Source organism: Strongylocentrotus purpuratus, unplaced genomic scaffold (assembly GCF_000002235.5).
Source record: "Strongylocentrotus purpuratus isolate Spur 01 unplaced genomic scaffold, Spur_5.0 spur5_scaffold_7, whole genome shotgun sequence".
NCBI lineage: Eukaryota > Metazoa > Echinodermata > Echinoidea > Camarodonta > Strongylocentrotidae > Strongylocentrotus > Strongylocentrotus purpuratus.
Window position 1 is genome coordinate 38,181,692 of NW_022145613.1, and position 20,764 is coordinate 38,202,455.

At 39.4% G+C, this 20,764-nt stretch overlaps 3 protein-coding genes across 3 annotated transcripts; all 3 read right to left on the minus strand.

Moving 5' to 3' along the window:
• Positions 1-4,355: 4,355 nt before the first annotated feature.
• On the minus strand, positions 4,356-9,213 carry LOC105440001 (tripartite motif-containing protein 5-like). Its single transcript, XM_011669622.2, has 2 exons — positions 8,955-9,213; positions 4,356-8,532 (listed from the first exon to the last, which is right to left on the minus strand). Exons 1-2 carry the CDS (start codon positions 8,955-8,957, stop codon positions 6,778-6,780), a joined length of 1,758 nt encoding a protein of 585 aa, XP_011667924.2. The 5' UTR covers positions 8,958-9,213; the 3' UTR covers positions 4,356-6,777.
• Positions 9,214-11,749: 2,536 nt separating this feature from the next.
• LOC105440005 (nuclear factor 7, brain-like) lies at positions 11,750-14,851 on the minus strand. Its single transcript, XM_030975006.1, has 2 exons — positions 14,759-14,851; positions 11,750-14,330 (listed from the first exon to the last, which is right to left on the minus strand). Exon 2 carries the CDS (start codon positions 14,319-14,321, stop codon positions 12,573-12,575), a length of 1,749 nt encoding a protein of 582 aa, XP_030830866.1. The 5' UTR covers positions 14,322-14,330; positions 14,759-14,851; the 3' UTR covers positions 11,750-12,572.
• A 3,683-nt stretch (positions 14,852-18,534) lies between these two features.
• LOC105440002 (tripartite motif-containing protein 59-like) lies at positions 18,535-20,283 on the minus strand. Its single transcript, XM_030974545.1, has 2 exons — positions 19,188-20,283; positions 18,535-18,740 (listed from the first exon to the last, which is right to left on the minus strand). The coding sequence occupies exons 1-2, from the start codon at positions 20,281-20,283 to the stop codon at positions 18,535-18,537; spliced, it is 1,302 nt and encodes a 433-aa protein (XP_030830405.1).
• Between the last annotated feature and the right edge of the window lie 481 nt (positions 20,284-20,764).

A 20,764-nucleotide genomic window follows, 5' to 3' on the forward strand; every position in this document is an offset into this window, starting at 1 on the left:
ATCCCGTTTCTAAATTTTGCAAGTTTGCGAAGCGAGCGAGGAAAATACACTTTACTACCTCTGAAATGTTATTTCCTCATAATTATACACAAAATATACACTGTCGCTCATATAGTTGGAATATTTTTGTTTTTCCCAAATTTATGGAATTATTTCAAAAATAATTTAAAAAGAATAGATCTAGATAATAGTATAAATTCTCAGATTTTATTGAATAATAATTTGCCAATGTGTGTTTTGCGTGACTGTTAAAGCATGTGTATGCTATGCTTATCAACTAGGGGTCGTACGCCCTTAAGTCATAAATGACAGTAATGAGGATTAATGCCCCACAAAAGGGCACTAATATAGCACATCGACACGGTTTTGATCCTGGGGCCTCACAGTTACGAGGCCATTGCTTTGTCACTGAACCATGACAGTACGCAGCGGGGGCTAGGGTAGGGGGCAGTTTCCATAAATAAAAAATAAAAAATAAAATGCAATAAATTTTCAATAATGAATTGCATTTTACCCCGGTTCGCAACATTAAAAATCCTCTATGTGCCCATGCCTTGAGCCATAATGCATCGCCGTCCAGAGGATTTTTTTATGTTGGGACCGGGTGTAAAATGCAAATAATTATTGAAAATTTAGTACCTTTAAGTAATTCCAAAATATTTTTTTTAATAAAAACTAAATTACTCCTCGCGGTACCCGGTTAAAAAACGCAGTACTAGATGATCATAATTTGAGTAGGCAGAATGACTAGGCCGAGAGGGGACAGGGGAGATACCCCCTTGCCCCTTTAGAGTGGGAAAATTTTGCATTTAAAAGTAAAATGGACATACATTCTCTCTCTCTCTCTCTCTCTCGCTCTTATGATGCCGTATGCTATCTATTTTTCACCCCTATCTCCATTTCCTTTCCTTCTCTGCTGTACATTACATCTAAGACGCGGATCGGATCACCCCAAAGCAATTTTCGATAATCCTTGAAATCCACCTTCTACAACATATTTTATTTAAGACTTATCATCTTGTCGCCGTGTAACTGATTCACTTAATATCATAATCTTTGAAGATCGTTTTCGAGCAATCTATCTTCTTATACTTTCTCACATTCTTGTCCCTTCCTTTTTTCTTTTTTGTTGTTGTTTTGTTTGGGGGGGCATGTTATTCAAATTGTGTGAAATAGACACATACCATGATCAGCATAGCGTCAGTATTTCCGATCCTAAGGTTTTTATATCAGATTTAGTTCGCCTGTTAATAGAAAAATACAGGTTTTAAAGAAACAAAGTCACGCACCGGCGTATTCGAAGGAGGGACAAGGGGGCAAGATTTCCGCCTAGAAGAAAGATGAAGCCAATATATACATAATTGAAACAATTGAAGAAAAACAATCCTTCAGAGTTCACTTCTTCAATAGAACCAGTTTTTATTTTATTATTTATTTAGATAGTGAATTCAAAATTACGATCTACAAACAAATGCAACAAAATATAAAGAAAACAATGCATGATTGTGAACTTCAGATTGGTGGATACAATATGTTTTGGCCAGCAGAAAGTCAGAGAGGAGTTATAATTTACTGCAAAAAGAACTTACAATCAAAGCAAGTAGTTTTCAAAGACAGTGACTTCATGGAAAGTGTATGGTGTGCAATTTCATCAGGATCAGAGTATTTTCTCTTTGGATGTGTCTACAGAAGCCCAAATAGTTCGGACCCAAATAATGAGGCTCTCTTGAAACTCTTTTATGAGATAGAAAATTCTCCTCACACAAATATATTCATTGTTGGAGACTTTAACTTACCAAAGATAGATTGGGATATTCTGTCTGTATCGGGAACTGGAAATAAATTTGCCAGAGACTTTGTGGAAGTTCTACAAAATCTGTATCTTTCACAACTTGTGGAAGAGCCCACTAGGATGAGAGACGGGCAGAAGTCCAACGTTCTAGACCTCGTCATTACAAACCAAGTAGACATGGTCGACTGTTTAGGGATATCACCACCGATTGGTAAAAGTGACCACATGGTGCTAGATTTCAGACTTTTTCTGCCTGGTGGGGTTACAAGTGTACCTGTAACAGAACGCTTTGCATTCTTCAAAGGAGATTATGAGAGTATGAGGAAGCATGGGAAAGTAAAAGATATGTTTGTTTCAGCAATGGTGCAGGACAGCGATGTTAATACGGATAATGACATTCTTGTACATTGCTTGGAAGAGTTAACAGCCAAGTTTATACCAAAGGTCAAAGCCAGGAATAATCAGCAGCCACTATGGATGAACAACGATGTACGTCAAGCAATCAAATGTAAACATAAAGCTTGGAACCGTTTCCAAAAATCTAGAAGTGAGTCCGACAGAGTATCCTACAATATAGCAAGAAATGAGGCAACCGATAAAGTAAACATAGCAAAGAAGTCATTTGAACGTAAGCTGACCTTAGAAATAAAATCCAATCCTAAAAGTTTTTGGAGATAAAATTATGTTCAAAGTAAAAACAAATTTAAACAGGGTATTGGTGACTTGGAAAAGCCTGATGGAACCATTGCAAGCGATGATGCAGATAAAGCAGAAACACTGAACTTATTCTTTGCATCAGTCTTTACTAAGGAGGATTTATCTCTTGTACCAGCCCTTGATCTGAGAATTCGTGACAAGCAACTGGATACGGTCTGTTTTAATTATGAAAATGTCAAAAAAGCTATCATGAGATTGGACCAATCAAAATCTCCTGGACCAGATAACATTCACAATCGCATCCTGAAGGAATTAGTGGACGACATTTCCCGGCCACTTGCCCATCTTTTTAACAAATCTATGTCGAGTGGCGTGGTATGTGACTCATGGAAAGAAGCCAATGTGACTCCTATTTTTAAGAAAGGAGATAAAAAGAAAACAGGAAATTATCGTCCAGTCAGTCTAACCAGTTCTCTTTCCAAACTAATGGAGACCATTGTACGTGATGAAATTGTCAAATATATGAATGAGAACTCTCTGTTCACGGAGGAACAGTACGGATTTAGAAGAAGTAGATCTTGTGCTACACAGTTGCTAAATGTTTCTGAAACCTGGACAAAGGAATTAGACAACAAGGGAAGTATTGACTGTATCTACTTGGATTACAGCAAGGCCTTTGACAGTGTCCCACACGCTAGACTTCTGAAAAAAGTAGAGGCCTACGGTATAACAGGTAATCTGCATAGATGGATCAAGTCTTTCCTGACTGGAAGAACTCAGCGGGTAGTTATAAACGGTACCCCATCGAGTGCATCAAAAGTTGTCAGCGGCGTAGCTCAAGGAAGCGTGCTGGGGCCGACACTGTTCTTGTTGTATGTTAATGACATTCCAGATATTATATGTAACACTGAATCAGAAGTCAAACTATTTGCAGATGACACCAAAATCTTCTCACCAATTCACTCTTCATTGGATGGCAAAAATCTACAAGCAGATCTAACAAAGCTCACAAAATGGTCCCATCAGTGGCAACTACCATTTAATCAAGAGAAGTGCAAGGTAATCCACTATGGTCGAAGAAATCCTTGTTATGATTATTTCATGTCAGACGAAGATATACCTATTCCTGCCGTTGAAGTAGAAACAGACCTTGGGGTAACCTTTGACCAGCAATTGAGGTTTTCACGTCATGTGGATGGAGTATGTGCTGCTGCAAATCGCAAGCTAGGGATTATCAAGAGGACATTTTCTAATTTGGACAAAACAGGCTTTATACATCTATACAAATCAATTATTAGACCAAGACTCGAGTATTGCTCAACGGTGTGGCATCCTGTATTGAAAAAAGACAGCACGAAAATAGAAAAGGTACAGCGTAGAGCAACACGCCAAATACACATGCTACGACACTTGAGCTACGAGAAGAGACTAAAACATCTCAACTTACCATCTCTTGCCTACAGACGCCATAGAGCAGACATGATACAGATATACAAAATAATGCATGGCCTAGATGAACTAGATCTAGCACACTTCTTTGACCATCCAACTGATAATAGAACCCGTGGCCATCGATACAAGATCGTTAAGAAGAAAGTCTACTCGAAGCTTAGACATGGATCATTTTCACAGAGAAGTATCAATGAATGGAACAACCTCTCCTCTGTAGTTGTGGAGAGCAAGTCACTAAACAGATTTAAATCCAATTTGTTGAAGTTTTGGTCAACAAGAAAAGATCAATTTGACCCAGAGGAGTCCTTTGCTTGTCCATGTTCGTCAATTGCTGTATAGCGCCACTAAACATGTGCCAAAATATGGATTCTTCATCTGAATGTCAACGAGAGGCAAATAAGTTTTTAACTTTAAATGCCTACTTCCAAGGTATATTTCCAAGGTATATATACAATCGCATTGCGCTAAAATTGCGCCTGTCTTGGCAACGGAGCTATCACTATTGTTATATTGTTATCATAGATAGCGAACTCAAACTTACAAATTACAAACAATATGTATAAGTGCATTGCACTAATTGAAAGTGGCGCGTTGATTGGCAACATAATTATCATATTAGGTATTTCTACATCATAGTCAAAATCATGTCATGTCAATCTATATCTCCATTTGTACTTCATTATACTTGTGATTTCTTTTTGTTATATCAGCAAAATCATTTATATCATAAATACATTATGCATGCAGATTCATATGTTAACCGCATTATTGTATGTTGAACTAAGACTTGTTCAGCTCTGGCTGAAATAAACTCATGAAATATTTTTCTTTAATCTTACATGTACGTTCAGTTTCATCTTCTGTTCTCATTTTTTAAAAAGGTATGACATCACATTCTTGATTTATTCCTTTTGCACATTATTATTATATTTACTCATATTAAGGATTTGATATTTCTGTTATCTCTCATGCGCTGACAATGAATTGTCCTTCTATTCCAAATAATACACGTATATGAATGAAGTTTACTTACGAGTATAGAGAGTATATTGAAGAATTGAGAATATTGAGAATGATAATAATATTGAGAATATTAAAGTGTTTCTTCTTAAAATATTTAATTTGCGGCGATGGGGCTATCCCTGTAACGCACGCCCCTTGATAAATAGTTTCTGTTCGTAACTGTATTGCTCACAATAAGCTGATATACAAATTATGTTTCCCCTCCCGAAAACATGGTCTGTATACGCCACAGGACACACAAGTATCACCACTAGAATAGCTTTATTGTCTATTTGCTTGTTTGCTTGTGTGCATGTTTTTAAAACTTAAAATAAAAAATACTATCATCTGGTCGTGCTCGCATTGGCGGATGTAACTCTATTTATCTTCTCTTAGTTTGGGAGTTGGTTGCGATATTTTCCACACACCTTTGTTTTCTGCCATCCTATACACTCTCCCAATTAATTAATGATTTCCCTCTTGGTCTGGTACCTTCGTCTTTTCCTTTCTATGAATATTTCAAGAGACTCTGATGTATTGTAACTTAGCCAGAGTATTAGGCCTTTCTTTCTTTAACCATTTCTATCTGGATATTTTGTTCAAGCCCGTACATACGCAGTATTTCTCCGTTAGTTTTTTTTTTAATCTTTACATGATATTCTCATCATTCTTTAGTACTCTAACCTTTGAGAATATCACTTGAACAGTATGAGAGTCCTACTAGTTATGCATAGATTGCATTTGGCCTGCAATTAGTCTACGGAGCCCGTATCCTGCCTGTATCCCCTTTTCCGTGCGGCCTCCGTACGGAGGCAGGAGGCGGCCGTACGGATTCACGAGCTCCGCAAAGCTCCGCGGCCTCTACGATTTTGATTCACAGAAAGTTATACAAATTTGAAAAATCGTAAGCCCGTAGTCCGTAGACATGTCGTAGGTTTCATTGCACAATGCCCGCACGGGCATCGCGCGGAGGACTCGCGCTGATCGTGCAGCAAACGCACGATTTTTCGGTGAACATGGAGGCAAAAAACGCTTTAAAAATCTTTCCGTGCGGAGGCTGCGGATACTAGACGGCTACTGCATTGGAATTGCACGATTTCCGTACAACCTCCGAGCACCCTCTGTACGGATTTGCCCCAGCCTCCCCCGAGCGCCAATATAAGAAATGGCACGATGCTCGTAGATAATGTAAACACTAATGCCCCGGTAACACTTGCCCGCATTTTGGTTTGCGCATAGTTTGCGCATAGATATACTCTTGCGTGCCAATGCGGGAAGTATTCGTAGTAGCGTGCGGGAGGATGCGGGCGAATGCGGGCCGTGCGTGAAATGCGTGACAGAATTGTCAAAATGTTTAAAATTTTGGCACGACAATTTTGTTTGGCAACGTCCGTGAACACTTCGTGAATTTTGTGCACCCTATGCGCTGCCTAGTCTCGCCAGTGCGCCCCGATGCGTATCCGTTGGCCTAGTGGCACGCATGTTCACGACTAGTTAACGACCAATTTGCGCACAATTTGCGCATTGGCTGCGCATACTTCCCGCGCAGTTTTCGCATGCCATGCGCATAGTCTACAAATGCGTGTCCTGGTGGTTACGCATTGCGTGAACTATTTGTAAATTAGACGTGACCCTGCGTGCCACTTTTTGGCACGCATTGACACGCCACAAGGCGGGGCAGTGCGGGACCAAAATGCAGGCAAGTGTCAACGAGGTAAAACATCGTAGCCCGTGGCCTCCGATGCCCCCAAAATCGCACGAAAAATCGTAGACTTATCGTACGGCGCCCGGAGCAAATCTAATCCAAGCATTAGTTGTAAGCGTTTATTATGTATATCCAATGCACAGGGGGCTGGTGACTGAATGAAGAAATATCATCGAGATGATTCGCGGATGATGAAGAGTCTATCCGATGTGCAGAAGGCAATCTCCCCGCTCCTGAATGTTTGAAGATAGTACCAATGTCGTTCTGGAATTGGAAATTTGAAGTGGCTGACAATGGCTTTCGTAACTTTCAGCTCACTCGTGTAGAGAGAGATGTTCACCGTGCCCTCCTTCTGATTCACCCACGCAATGAGAACTGTATCATCCTTACCCAAACACGGGAATGCATTGACGTCATCTTTGGTGATACTACGCAGAGTGGTACCAGACAAACTATTTACCACCCGTACGGTATTTGAATCATTCACCAGGATCCTGTTGCGTCTTGGCATTGCAAAGATCTGCCGAGGTTCATAACCATCACAATGAATCTCTCTGATTGATTTCCCGCCTTCTGCATTGAAGACCTGTATCTGCTTTCGTTTTCTGTAACTTATGAAAATGTGGCCCTCTATATCTTGGGTTAAGCTACCGTTTCCACCCTCTTCATGACTCAATGTGACAAACGACAAATCAAGTCTCTTACCTTTCGGCGTGTAGAGGGTAATTTTGTTCTTAGAATTTAGCACAATGTAGCAGCAATCTGACCTATATTGAAAACTGTGAACTACAACACTATTCAGAATTATTCCTCGTATCACACCAGAAGCAGAATAGTTGACTATTCCTCCTGTATGGCAACCTACAGACATGGTATTGTTAGGTGATGCTGCCAAACTAGTCATGCTGTTGGCTGTTGGTAGCTGTATGTCTGCCACCAATGTCCATTTGGGTTCTCCTGTACGAACATGGCCTAACATGTTTTTAGTCGTTCCCTTGTAACTCTCAAAGCGAATGTATTCACGCTGCTCTTTCATTCTTCTCAGCCCTTCCTGATCAAGTTCTGCTCGGTCCAGGAGATGTTCTAGTTCTTCACATAAGGTGCTGTGCGCTTTCAGAGCCACACTCTGCAGAGGATATCTCAGACCATTCTTTACCAACTCACAAAGCGTGTTTATCCGTGTTTTCTGCTGACAAGATGACTCATTCATTCCTAGCAATGTCGTTTTGATCTCTTTTAGCTCTTGCCTTCCTTCACTTTTCAGGAACTCTTTACGCTCTATCAGTTCGGCAACAGATCTTTCAAAAGCTTTGTTGACATCGTCATGGAGTTGTTTCTCATCCATCTCGCATTTGTCCTGTTGTTCGGTTATACAGGCAATGTGTTTGTCGATGTCGCCTTTCTTTGCCTCTGCTTTTGATATCAGCTCCTCAATGCTTGTTTTCACGGCACTTTTATGTCTTTCTGCTTCCTTTACCTTATGTCCTTCTTGTACATGCTCTACTACACCGCATCTGTAGCATATGTACCTGCCGCAGTTGACGCAGAAACATTCTTTATAACCATTCGAGTGTTCCTTACACTTGCATGATCTCTTCAATGTGACGTCGCAATCAGACATATCCCCATCGTTGACGTTCGTATGCTCCTTTTCTTGAGTCGCCACATCAGCTATCATAGATGCCAGTGCTATGCATGTCGGCATTTTACTAATGTCTCCATTTGCAATTGGTGTGGACTCTCTGCATATTGGACATGTTATGCTTTGCTTATCTTGATGAAATTCGAGTAGGGTTTCTAAACAACCCTTGCAGAAGGTATGGAAGCATCTTAGAATCTTGGGATCCTTTAAGAAGCCCAGACAGACAGGGCACTCTAGGTTCTTATGAACAGCTTGCCTGAATGATGAGGTCATCTTTTGGCTCTGAAAGTCATAGATAAAGAACCATATGAAGATAATGACACAATAATTATGATTCGATATGGTAGCTCAAGTAAAAGAGTTTCAGTATTTCGTAACATTGTCCTATCCTGTAAGATAAGAATACTGAGATGCTCCTTCTAAAGCCCATATTGATTCACTCCCACTTTCTAGAATCCCCCGATAACCTTCTTTTCCTTTTCATTTCTTTCCTTTCTCCAAACTGAATCAGTTTGATTATTATCAATAGTACTCCGCAGTATATCGTGCATACAGAATTTGAGTATTGTTGAAATTGAAGGAAAATAACGATTATCGATTGTAATAATTATGATAGAAAAATTCTGTTAGAAATAATCTGTTGCATCTATCAAATGAAAACAAGACAGTTTCTGTTCAAGTCACTCAAAAATTATTTAACTTACCATGTAGGGTTGTTATTTTCACGAATAGTCGAAAAACTTGTCAAAGTCGAAAGACCGTGCAATACCAAGAATTGGCTTTCAAACATGCAGGATACAACAAAACTATAAAACGGCGATGACAGGCATAGAGTGTATTGCTAAGCAATGCTACACCTAGCAAGCATGTTAACAGGATTGTGAAATGCTTTATTAACTTGAAGCTTTTGGTTCTTCCTGGGCGGAAGTCAATCATGAAAGTGACTGTGACTCATGACCCATACTGTCCCCTTTTCTAACCCCTGGCTATGGGCGTATATACTGGCACATTTCACGGAGGGGGTGGGGGCTGATGCATCTTGCCCAAATATCGACCTTTTCTCTTCTTTTTTTTAATTCGTGATGAGCTAATCGACTGAGAAAAAGAAATTTTACTAGAGCAAAAAGAAAAACGATAAAAAAGAAATATAAGAATTTAATGAATCTCTTCCGAGGTAATCACATTTCGGCTTCTCGTTGTCCAAAAAAGAAGCCATGTGCCAATACATCACCTTTTTAATGAGATCATCCGCTATATGTCCTTGGAATCGGCATGTGAAATTAGAGTCATAGCATGGCTAGCGCCATGCAGTCATCGAGACGGGGCATCGGCATGGGGGCAATAATTACCATTCATAAAAGGTTGGCGACGTAGGAATACACGAAACAATCGATTAGGGGAAGGACTAGGGAGAGTTCCTACTTACTTTTGTATATTCCACTGCCCCTCTCCGATTCTCCAACACCTCTTTACTCATTTTACAATTTCTTCCACTATTCGATAGGGGAGGCACACCCTTGCACCCTTCATATCAACCCCTTTATGATGAAGAATGACGTCATTTTATTAAACAGACATAAAAGAAGAAAACATATTGAGAAAGTGTTCTTTAATACCAAAGTATTTTTATTATTTGAAGTATGAGTTGTGAATTACAAACCATGTACATCTGCATGCTTAATGTCACGCCAAAATAAATAAACTTAAAACTCATAACATGCTTATCAATTATTATTTACCCTAACCTTTTCTCCTCAATGACTTGATAAGTTAGCCAATATGCTGTTGACCCACTCTCGTTTAAACATGATTGCCGCCAGGAAACATGGTCGGAATGAATTTGCCGATAGGTTTGCCGACCAAACGACACAGGCCGGCACAAAACAAACGATAACGTACAAAAATACAAGTTCTCAGATTTCATATTTTTCCGGCCCCAGTCAACAAAAGTAAGATTTGCCGACTGAATATTTAAGAAAGGGAGGCCACATTTACCCCCCCCCCCCCCCGCATATCCTTCTCACAAGCTACAACTAGCGACAGCCCCTGAATGCAGTCTTCATGAATCATGAATGTCCATGGGCTTCAGAAGGGTGGGAAGTGCTACACCTTTCGGAAATCCTCAGATCATGATCTAATAATATAATGTTGTCATTTATCTAACCACTGAGGGCGACCTTGTGATACCATGTCATCATTATCATCAACATCATCAGTTTTTATCTTAATCATCCAGCAAACACCGGGCTATCAAGCTATTAAGCAAACACTTACTGTGATAGCCCTTCTTCTGCATATTTAATAATGAATAATTCTTGATAGTGTGTTATCAGTCAAAATTTGTTTTAATGTGAACACTTCTATTATTATTATATTGTGTATACGTTCAGAATACTAGTTAAATGTTGTATCGTTGAAAAGTAATTTGATTTGTATGTTTTGCAGAAGAAAATAAATTTCATTCAATTAAATTAAATTGACATCATAAGGTTATATATTACACAAAGAGAGCACTGGTGTAGGATGGGGGTGCAAGAGCAATAACTCTACATAATCGTTTGGGAGTTTTATGACTTTTGTCAGTAGCTTTGAAATGTTGTCAATAAACAAGTAAAATGTGTAATGTACCGACAAAGATAGTGAGAGAATTTCCATTTTGATTCTATCACAAAAAATACCACGTAACTGATTGAATTTTACATTGGAATCAAGAAATGACATAATGATGTTAAAATGGTATTATTAATTTTAATTATTAACTAGTTTTACGATGCGAGTCATAAATGCTATTACCCCGCGTTGCTAGGTATACTCATTAAATTCACCTGGGTCGATAATGTTGCTATAACATCTTCTCTAACAATGAAAGGATGCTCGCTCAAGAGTCAAGAACCTTCACCACTGGACCATATATCCTACAGTACCACAACTAAACTATGTATATGCAGACGGAACAATGAAAAGATGCTCGCTCAAGAGTCAAGAACATTCACCACTGGATCATATATCCTACAGTACCACAATTTTTTTCCTCTTATCCTCAAGCGAGGTTTTTATTTCCATAATAATAATAATACATTTGTACATTAATAACTCAATGATTGAGTGGAACATAACATAGGCTAATGATTAAAGTACATTCAACAATTCTTCCAGCTTAGTATTATTTTCTTTGCTAACACATTCATATCTTTAAAAAAATCTGAGCAACGACTTGAATTCAAAAAGACAGAACAATGAAAAGATGCTCGCTCAAGAGTCAAGAACATTCACTACTGGACCATATATCCTACAGTACCATAATTAAACTATGTATATGCAGACGCAACAATGAAAAGATGCTCGCTCAAGAGTCAAGAACCATCGCCACTGGACCATATAGTCTCACAGCACCACAATTAATGTATATACAAACAGAACAATGAAACGAGTCAAGAACCATCAACACTGGACCATAATACAGTAACAAAATTAAACTATGTATATACAGACAGAAAAGCTTCCCGCTCACTTCTCTTACTTACATCTACCATTCAATATTATCATATGGTTGTCACTACAAGCGCGTGGAATATGAAAGGGGCTACAAGAAAATCGAAATATGGGACGATATTTATCAAGTCAAACTCCGGCAGCGGGATTATCTAACTATAACACATTTTAAAGAATGAAATTACATATTCAAAAAAATGTCGTTTCACTCACTCTCACTCATTGGAAATTAGAACTTTATATTCGGGCAAAACTTAAGTCTAAATGTATTTTAACGCTTAACAATGAAACAGACATCTTGCAGGTAGATATCTATAGCTTTGGTCCTCTGCTTTTTATTCCAATAAATCTGTCAAGAGACACAGACGTATTTAACGTGGTCAAAGTAATTGCTTTACTATCTTTAACCATTCCTATCAGGATATTAATTCAAGCCCGTCTATACGCAGTATTACTCTGTTAGTTTTTTGTCTTTACATGATATTCTCATCATTCTTTAGTACTCTAACCTTAGAGAACATCACTTGAACAGTACGAGAGTCCTACTAGTTAGTTGTGGTTTTGGTTATTTTACCTGACTGCTAAGAAAGCATAAATGCTTGTTGGTAAGCAACCAGACGGCCGACGGTTTCAGATCCTCTCCGAAGGAACTTGGTAATGAGGATTAGAGCCGTACCAAAGGGCACTAGCGCATCGACTTGGTTTCGAACCCGGGTCACCGGGTTACGAGACCACTGCTCTACCAACTTAGCTATCGCGCCTCCTCATGCAGCGTTTCTTCTGTATAATATCCAAGGCACAGGGCTGGTGACTGAATGAAGGAATATCGATCATCGCGATGATTCGCGGATGATGAAGAGTCTATCCGATGTGCAGAAGGCAATCTCCCCGCTCTTGAATGTTTGAAGATAGTACCAATGTCGTTCTGGAATTGGAAATTTGAAGTGACCGATGATGGCTTTCGTAACTTTCAGCTCACTCGTGTAGAGAGAGATGTTCACCGTGCCCTCCCTCTGGTTCACCCATGCAATGAGAACTGTATCATCCTTACCCAAACACGGGAATGCATTAACGTCATCTTTGGTGATACTATGCAGAGTGGTACCAGCCAAGCTATCAACCACCCGTACGGTATTTGAATCCTTCACAAGGATCCTGTTGCTTGTTGGCATTACAAAGATCTGCTGAGGTTCATAACCATCACAATTAATCTCTCTGATTGATTGTCCGCCTTTTGCATTGTAGACCTGTACCTGTTTTCGTTTTCTGTAACTTACGAAAATGTTGCCATCTTTATTTTGGGTTAAGCTACCGTTTCCACCCTCTTCATGACTCAACGTGACAAACGACAAATCAAGTCTCTTACCTTTCGGCGTGTAGAGGGTAATTTTGTTCTGAGAATTTAGCACAATGTAGCAGCCATCTGACCTATATTGAAAACTGCGAACTTTAACATTATGCAGAACTGTACCTTCTATCTCACCATGTGCAGAATAGGTGACTATTCCTCCTGTATGACAACCTACAGACATGGTATTGTTAGGTGATGCTGCCAAACTATTCATACTGCTGGCTGTGTACGATGCTCGTATCTGTATATCTGCCACCAATGTCCATTTTATACGAAGATAGCCTAACATATTTTTAGTCGATCCCTTGTTACTTTCAAAGCGAATATGTTCACGTTGCTCTTTCATTCTTCTCAGCCCTTCCTGATCAGGTTCTGCGTGTTTAAGGAGATGTTCTAGTTCTTCACATAAGGTGTTGTGTGCTTTCAGAGCCACATTCTGCAGAGGACCTCGCAGACCATTCTTCACCAACTCACAAAGCGTGTCTATCCGTGTTTTCTGCTGACAAGATGTCCCATCCATTCCTAGCAATGATGTTTTGATCTCTTTTAGCTCCTGCCTTCCTTCACTTTTCAGGAACTCTTTACGCTCTATCAGTTCGACAACCCGATTTTCAAAAGCTTTGTTGACATTGTCATGGAGTTGTTTCTCATCCATCTCGCATTTGTCCTGTTGTTCGGCTATACAGGCAATGTGTTTTTCGATGTCACTTTTCCTTGCCTCTGCTTTCGATATCAGCTCCTCAACGCTTGTTTTCACGGCACTTTTATGTGTTTCTGCTTCATTTACCTTATGTCCTTCCTGGACATGCTCTACTACACCGCATCTGTAGCATATGTACTTGCCGCAGTTGACGCAGAAACATTCTTCCTCACCTTCCGAGTGTTCCTCACACTTGCATGACCTTTTCAATGTGACGTCGCAATCAGACCTTTCCCCATCTTTGACGTTCGTATGCTCCTTTTCTTGAGTCGCCACATCAGCTATCATGGATGCCAGTGCAGTGCTTACGTTCGGCAATTTACCTATGTCTCCATTTGGAATTGGTGTGGACTCTCTGCATACTGGACATGAAATGCTTTGTTTATCTTGATGACATTCGAGTACGGTTTCTAGACAACCCTTGCAGAAGGTATGGAAGCATGTTAGAATCTTGGGATCCTTTAAGAAGCCCAGACAGACAGGGCACTCTAGGTTCTTATGAACAGCTTGTCTTAGTGATGAAGCCATCTTTTGGCTCTGAAAGTTAGATAAAGAACCATATGAAATAATGACACAATAATTAGAAATATTTCTGATTCGATATGGTCGGTGATGTAAAACAACTTCAGTATTTCGTAACATCGCCCTGTCCTGTAGGAATAGATGTTCCTTCTAAACTCCATATTGACTCCCTCACACTTTCTCGAATACCCCGATGACTTTCTCTTCCTTTTCATTTCTTTCCTTTCTCCAAACTGAATCATTTACATTATTATCAATAGTACTCCGCATTATATCGTGTATGCAGAATTTGAATATTGTTGAACTTGATAGGAAATTAAAAGGGAACTAACGATTATTAATAATAACTATTATAGTAAAATTATGTTAAAAATTATGTTGCATCAATCAAATGAAATCAACAAAAGTTTTTGTTCAAGTCACTCAATAATTATTTAACTTACCAGTCATATAGGAGTTTCTTCACGAATAGTCGAAAAACTTGTCAAAGTCGAAAGACCTTGCAATACCATCGATTGACTTTCCGACATGCAGGATACATGCAAACTAAACGGTGTTGACAGGCATAGTGCGTATAGCTAAACAAAGCTGTATAACGAGCAAGCTTGTCCACAGGATTGTGAAATACTTTTTAAACTTCAAGTTTTGGGTTTTTCCAGGGCGGAAATCATCATGAATGTGACTGTGACTCATGACCAATATTGTTCCATTTTCCTTCCTGGCCAAGGGCGTACCTGCACATTTCACGGGGGGGGGGGGGCTGATTGCATGGGTAAACAGACACTAAATAATAACCATGTTCCTTTATAATAAATGCATTTTTCAGTGCCCCCTACTTTTGAACACGCTCCGCCTCCCCTGGGAGAGGCCCCCTCGCAACCCCCCCCCCCCCCCTTTGCTCGGGCGTTTCGCGCCGCCGAAAGGGTCCACCTCATATACTGTCTGCACCCCAGAACTAAAATCCTAGCTACGGGTCTGTTACCGTTCATAAGAGGTTGGTGACATACGAATACACGAGACCATTGATATCGATTAGAAGACGGACTAGGGAGGGATCCTACTTACTTTTGTATATTCCACTTCCCCTCTTCCGTTCTCCCACACCTCTTTACTCATTTTACAATTTTTGTTCTTCCACTATTCGATAGGGGAGGCACACCCTTGTGCCCTTGAAATCAACCCCTTTATGATTGAAGAATGACGTCATTTTATTAAACAGACATAAAAGAAGAAAACATGTTGAGAAAGTGTTCTTTAATACAAAAGTATTTTATTATGTGTAGTATGAGTTGTGAATTATAAACCATGTGCATCTGAATGCTTAATGTCATGCCAAAATAAATAAACACAAAAATCATACATGCTTTATGTATTATAGTTTTACAATGACCTTTTTTCCTCAATAACTTAATAAGGTAGCCAATATGCTGTTGACCAATTCGCGTTTAAACATGATCAGTGCAGCCAGGAAACAGGGTCGGAATGAATTTGCCGATAGGTTTGCCGACCAAACGACACAGGCTGGCACAAAACAAACGATAACGTACAAAAAGACAAGTTCTCAGATTTCATACTTTTCCGGCCCCAGTCAACAAAATTAACATTTGCCGACTCAATATTTAAGAAGGGGAGGCCACATTACCCCCCCCCCCGTATCTCCTTCTCACAAGTCACAACTAGCGACAGCTCCTGAATGCAGTCTTCATGAATCATGAATGTCCATGGGCTTCAGAAGGGCGGGAAGTGCTACACCTTTCGGAAATCCTCAGATCATGATCTAATAATATAATGTTGTCATTTGTCTAACCACTGAGGGCGACCTTGTTATACCATGTCATCATTATCATCAACATCATCAGTTTTTATCTTAATCATCCAGCAAACACCGGGCTATCAACGCTTACTGTGATAGCCCTTCTTCTGCATATTTAATAATGAATAATTCTTGATAGTGTGTTATCAGTCAAAATTTGTTTTAATGTGAACACTTCTATTATTATTATATTGTGTATACGTTCAGAATACCAGTTATATGTTGTATCATTGAAAACTAATTTTATTTGTATGTTTTGCAGAAGAAAATAAATTTCATTCAATTAAATTAAATTGACATCATAAGGTTATATATTACACAAAGAGAGCACTGGTGTAGGATGGGGGTGCAAAAGCAATAACTCTACATAATCGTTTGGGAGTTTTATGACTTTTGTCAGTAGCTTTGAAATGTTGTCAATAAAAATAAACAAGTAAAATGTGTAATGTACCGACAAAGATAGTGAGAGAATTTCCATTTTGATTCTATCACCAGAAAAATACCACGTAACTGATTGGATTTTAAATTACTTTTTTTATAGTTCTATAGGAATCAAGAAATGGCATTATAATGTTAAAATGTTATTGTTAAAATAAGTTTACGATGCGGGCCATAAATGTTATTACCCCGCGTTGCTAGGTTTACTCATTTAATTCACCTAAGTCGATATTGTTGGTATAACATCTTCTCCAACAATGAAAAGATGCTCGCTCGAGAGTCAAGAACATTCACCACTGGACCATATATCCTACAGTACCACAATTTTTTTCCTCTCTTATCCTCAAGCGAGGTTTTTATTTCCATAATAATAATAATACATTTGTACATTAATAACTCAATGATAGAGTGGAACATAACATAGGCTAATGATTAAAGTACATTCAACAATTCTTCCAGCTTAGTATTATTTTCTTTGCTAACACATTCATATCTTTAAAAAAATCTGAGCAACGACTTGAATTCAAAAAGACAGAACAATGAAAAGATGCTCGCTCAAGAGTCTAGAACATTCACCACTGGACCATATATCCTACAGTACCTCAACTAAACTATGTATATGCAGACGCAACAATGAAAAGATGCTCGCTCAAGAGTCAAGAACCATCAACACTGGACCATAATACAGTACCACAATTAAACTATGTATATACAGACAGAACAATGAAAAGCTTCCCGCTCACTTCTCTTACTTACATCTACCATTCAATATTATCATATGGTTGTCACTACAAGCGCGTGGAATATGAAAGGGGCTACAAGAAAATCGAAATATGGGACGATATTTATCAAGTCAAACTCCGGCAGCGGGATTATCTAACTATAACACATTTTAAAGAATGAAATTACATATTCAAAAACATGTCGTTTCACTCACTCTCACTCATTGGAAATTAGAACTTTATATTCGGGCAAAACTTAAGTCTAAATGTATTTTAACGCTTAACAATGAAACAGACATCTTGCAGGTAGATATCTATAGCTTTGGTCCTCTGCTTTTTATTCCAATAAATCTGTCAAGAGACACTGACGGATTTAACGTGGTCAAAGTAATTGCTTTACTTTCTTTAACCATTCCTATCAGAATATTTATTCAAGCCCGTCCATACGCAGTATTTCTCTGTTAGTTTTTTTTTTTTTTTTTTTTTTTTTTTTATCTTTACACGATATTTTCATCATTCTGTAATACTCTAACCTTTGAGAATATCACTTGAACAGTATGAGAGTCCTACTAGTTAGTTGTGGTTGTGGTTATTTTATCTGGCTGCTAAGAAAGCATAAATGCTTGTTGGTAAGCAACCAGACGGCCGACAGCTTCAGGTCCTCTCCGAGGGACCTGGTAATGAGGATTAGAGCCTTACGAAAGAGCACTAAGGCATCGACTTGGTTTCGAACCCGGGTCACCGGGTTACGAGACCACTGCTCTACCAACTAAGGGCGCGTTCATGCTTGATTTTGACGGCCAGAATCAGGCATCTGTTACGCGTTTAGTTTAAAACACGGTTGCGTCTTAGCTCATTTTTGTAGAATCACCGAAAAACGGCGATCACGATCGCCGATCGTAAACTCACAAAAAGATGCGTTTACAATTTGTAAACGCGTTTAAATGGGGTCAACGCACTGACCTCTAGTGGGTCTACGTAGCATGCACAGTGAAGGTTTGCGAATCCAGCTGGAAGACCAATTAAGGCCACACACTGAGAATTGCCTGGGGGAGCCAGAGAAGTAAGCATGAACACTACATCGTGGAACTGCGATCACGATGAGCGTTTACGATGAGCGTTTCAGATCGCTCATTCTGCCTTCAAAATTTAAGCATGAACGCAGCCTAAGTCATCGCACCTCCTCATGCAGCGTTTCTTCTGTATAATATCCAAGGCACAGGGCTGGTGACTGAATGAAGGAATATCATCGCGATGATTCGCGGATGATGAAGAGTCTATCCGATGTGCAGAAGGCAATCTCCCCGCTCTTGAATGTTTGAAGATAGTACCAGTGTCGTTCTGGAATTGGAAATTTGAAGTGGCTGACGATGGCTTTCGTAACTTTCAACTCACTCGTGTAGAGAGAGATGTTCACCGTGCCCTCCTTCTGGTTCACCCATGCAATGAGAACTGTATCATCCTTACCCAAACACGGGAATGCATTAACGTCATCTTTGGTGATACTACGCAGAGTGGTTCCAGACAAGCTATCAACCACCCGTACGGTATTTGAATCATTCACCAGGATCCTGTTGCTTGTTGGCATTACAAAGATCTGCCAAGGTTCATAACCATCACAATTAATCTCTCTGATTGATTTCCCACCTTTTGCATTGAAGACCTGTATCTGTTTTCGTTTTCTGTAACTTATGAAAATGTAGCCCTCTATATCTTGGGTTAAGCTACCGGCTCCACTCTGTACATGACTCAACGTGACAAACGACAAATCAAGTCTCTTACCTTTCGGCGTATAGACGGTAATTTTGTTCTTGCAATTTAGCACAATATAGCAGCAATCTGACCTATATTGAAAACTGCGAACTACAACATTATGCAGAACTGTACCATCTATCTTACCATGTGCAGAATAGGTGACTATTCCTCCTGTATAGCAACCTACAGACATGGTATTGTTAGGTGATGCTGCCAAACTATTCATACTGTTGGCTGTTGGTAGCTGTATGTCTGCCACCAATGTCCATTTGGGTTCTCCTGTACGAACATGGCCTAACAACATGTTTTTAGTCGGTCCCTTGTTACTTTCAAAGCGAATATGTTCACGCTGCTCTTTCATTCTTCTCAGCCCTTCCTGATCAAGTTCTGCTCGGTCCAGGAGATGTTCTAGTTCTTCACATAAGGTGCTGTGCGCTTTCAGAGCCACATTCTGCAGAGGACCTCTCAGACCATTCTTTACCAACTCACAAAGCGTGTCTATCCGTTTTTTCTGCTGACAAGATGTCTCATCCATTCCTAGCAATGATGTTTTGATCTCTTTTAGCTCCTGCCTTCCTTCACTTTTCAGGAACTCTTTACGCTCTATCAGTTCGACAACCCGATTTTCAAAAGCTTTGTTGACATTGTCATGGAGTTGTTTCTCATCCATCTCACATTTTTCCTGTTGTTCGGCTATACAGGCAATGTGTTTGTCGATGTCACTTTTCTTTGCCTCTGCTTTTGATATCAGCTCCTCAATGCTTGTTTTCACGGCACTTTTATGTCTTTCTGCTTCCTTTACCTTATGTCCTTCTTGTACATGCTCTACTACACCGCATCTGTAGCATATGTACTTGCCGCAGTTGACGCAGAAACATTCTTCATCACCATTCAAGTGTTCCTCACACTTACACGATCTCTTCAATGTGACGTCGCAATCAGACATTTCCCCATCTTTGACGTTCTTGTGCTCCTTTTTTTGAGTCGCCGCATCAGCTATCATGGACGTCAGTGCTATGCATGTCGGCAGTTTACCAATGTCTCCATTTGAAATTTGTGTGGACTCTCTGCATACTGGACATGAAATGTTTTGTTTATCTTGATGACATTCGAGTAGTCTTTCTAGACAACCCTTGCAGAAGGTATGGGAGCATGTCAACATCTTGGCAGCTTTTGGGAAGCCCAGGCAGACAGGACACTCTAGGTTCTTATGAACAGCTCGTCTTAGTGATGAAGCCATCTTTTGGCTCTGAAAGTTAGATAAAGAACCATATGTAATAATGACACAATAATTAGAAATAATTCTGATTCGATAATGGTCGGTGATGTAAAACAACTTCATTATTTCGTAACATCGCCCTATCCTGTAGGAATAGATGTTCCTTCTAAACCCCATATTGACTCCCTCCCATTTTCTCTTTCCTTTCATTACTTTCCAATCTGCAAACTGAATCATTTAGATTATCAATAGTACTCCGCATTATATCGTATATGCAGAATTTGAGTACTGTTGAAACAGTTGTAATAACTTTGATAGAAAATTTTTGTTAAAGGTAATATGTTGTATCAGTCAAATGAAATCAACAAAAGTTTTTTTTCAAGTCACTCAATAATTATTTAACTTACCGATCATGTAGGAGTTTTCTTCACGAATAGTCGAAAAACTTGTCAAAGTCGAAATACCTTGCAATACCATCGATTGGCTTTCCGACACGCAGGAT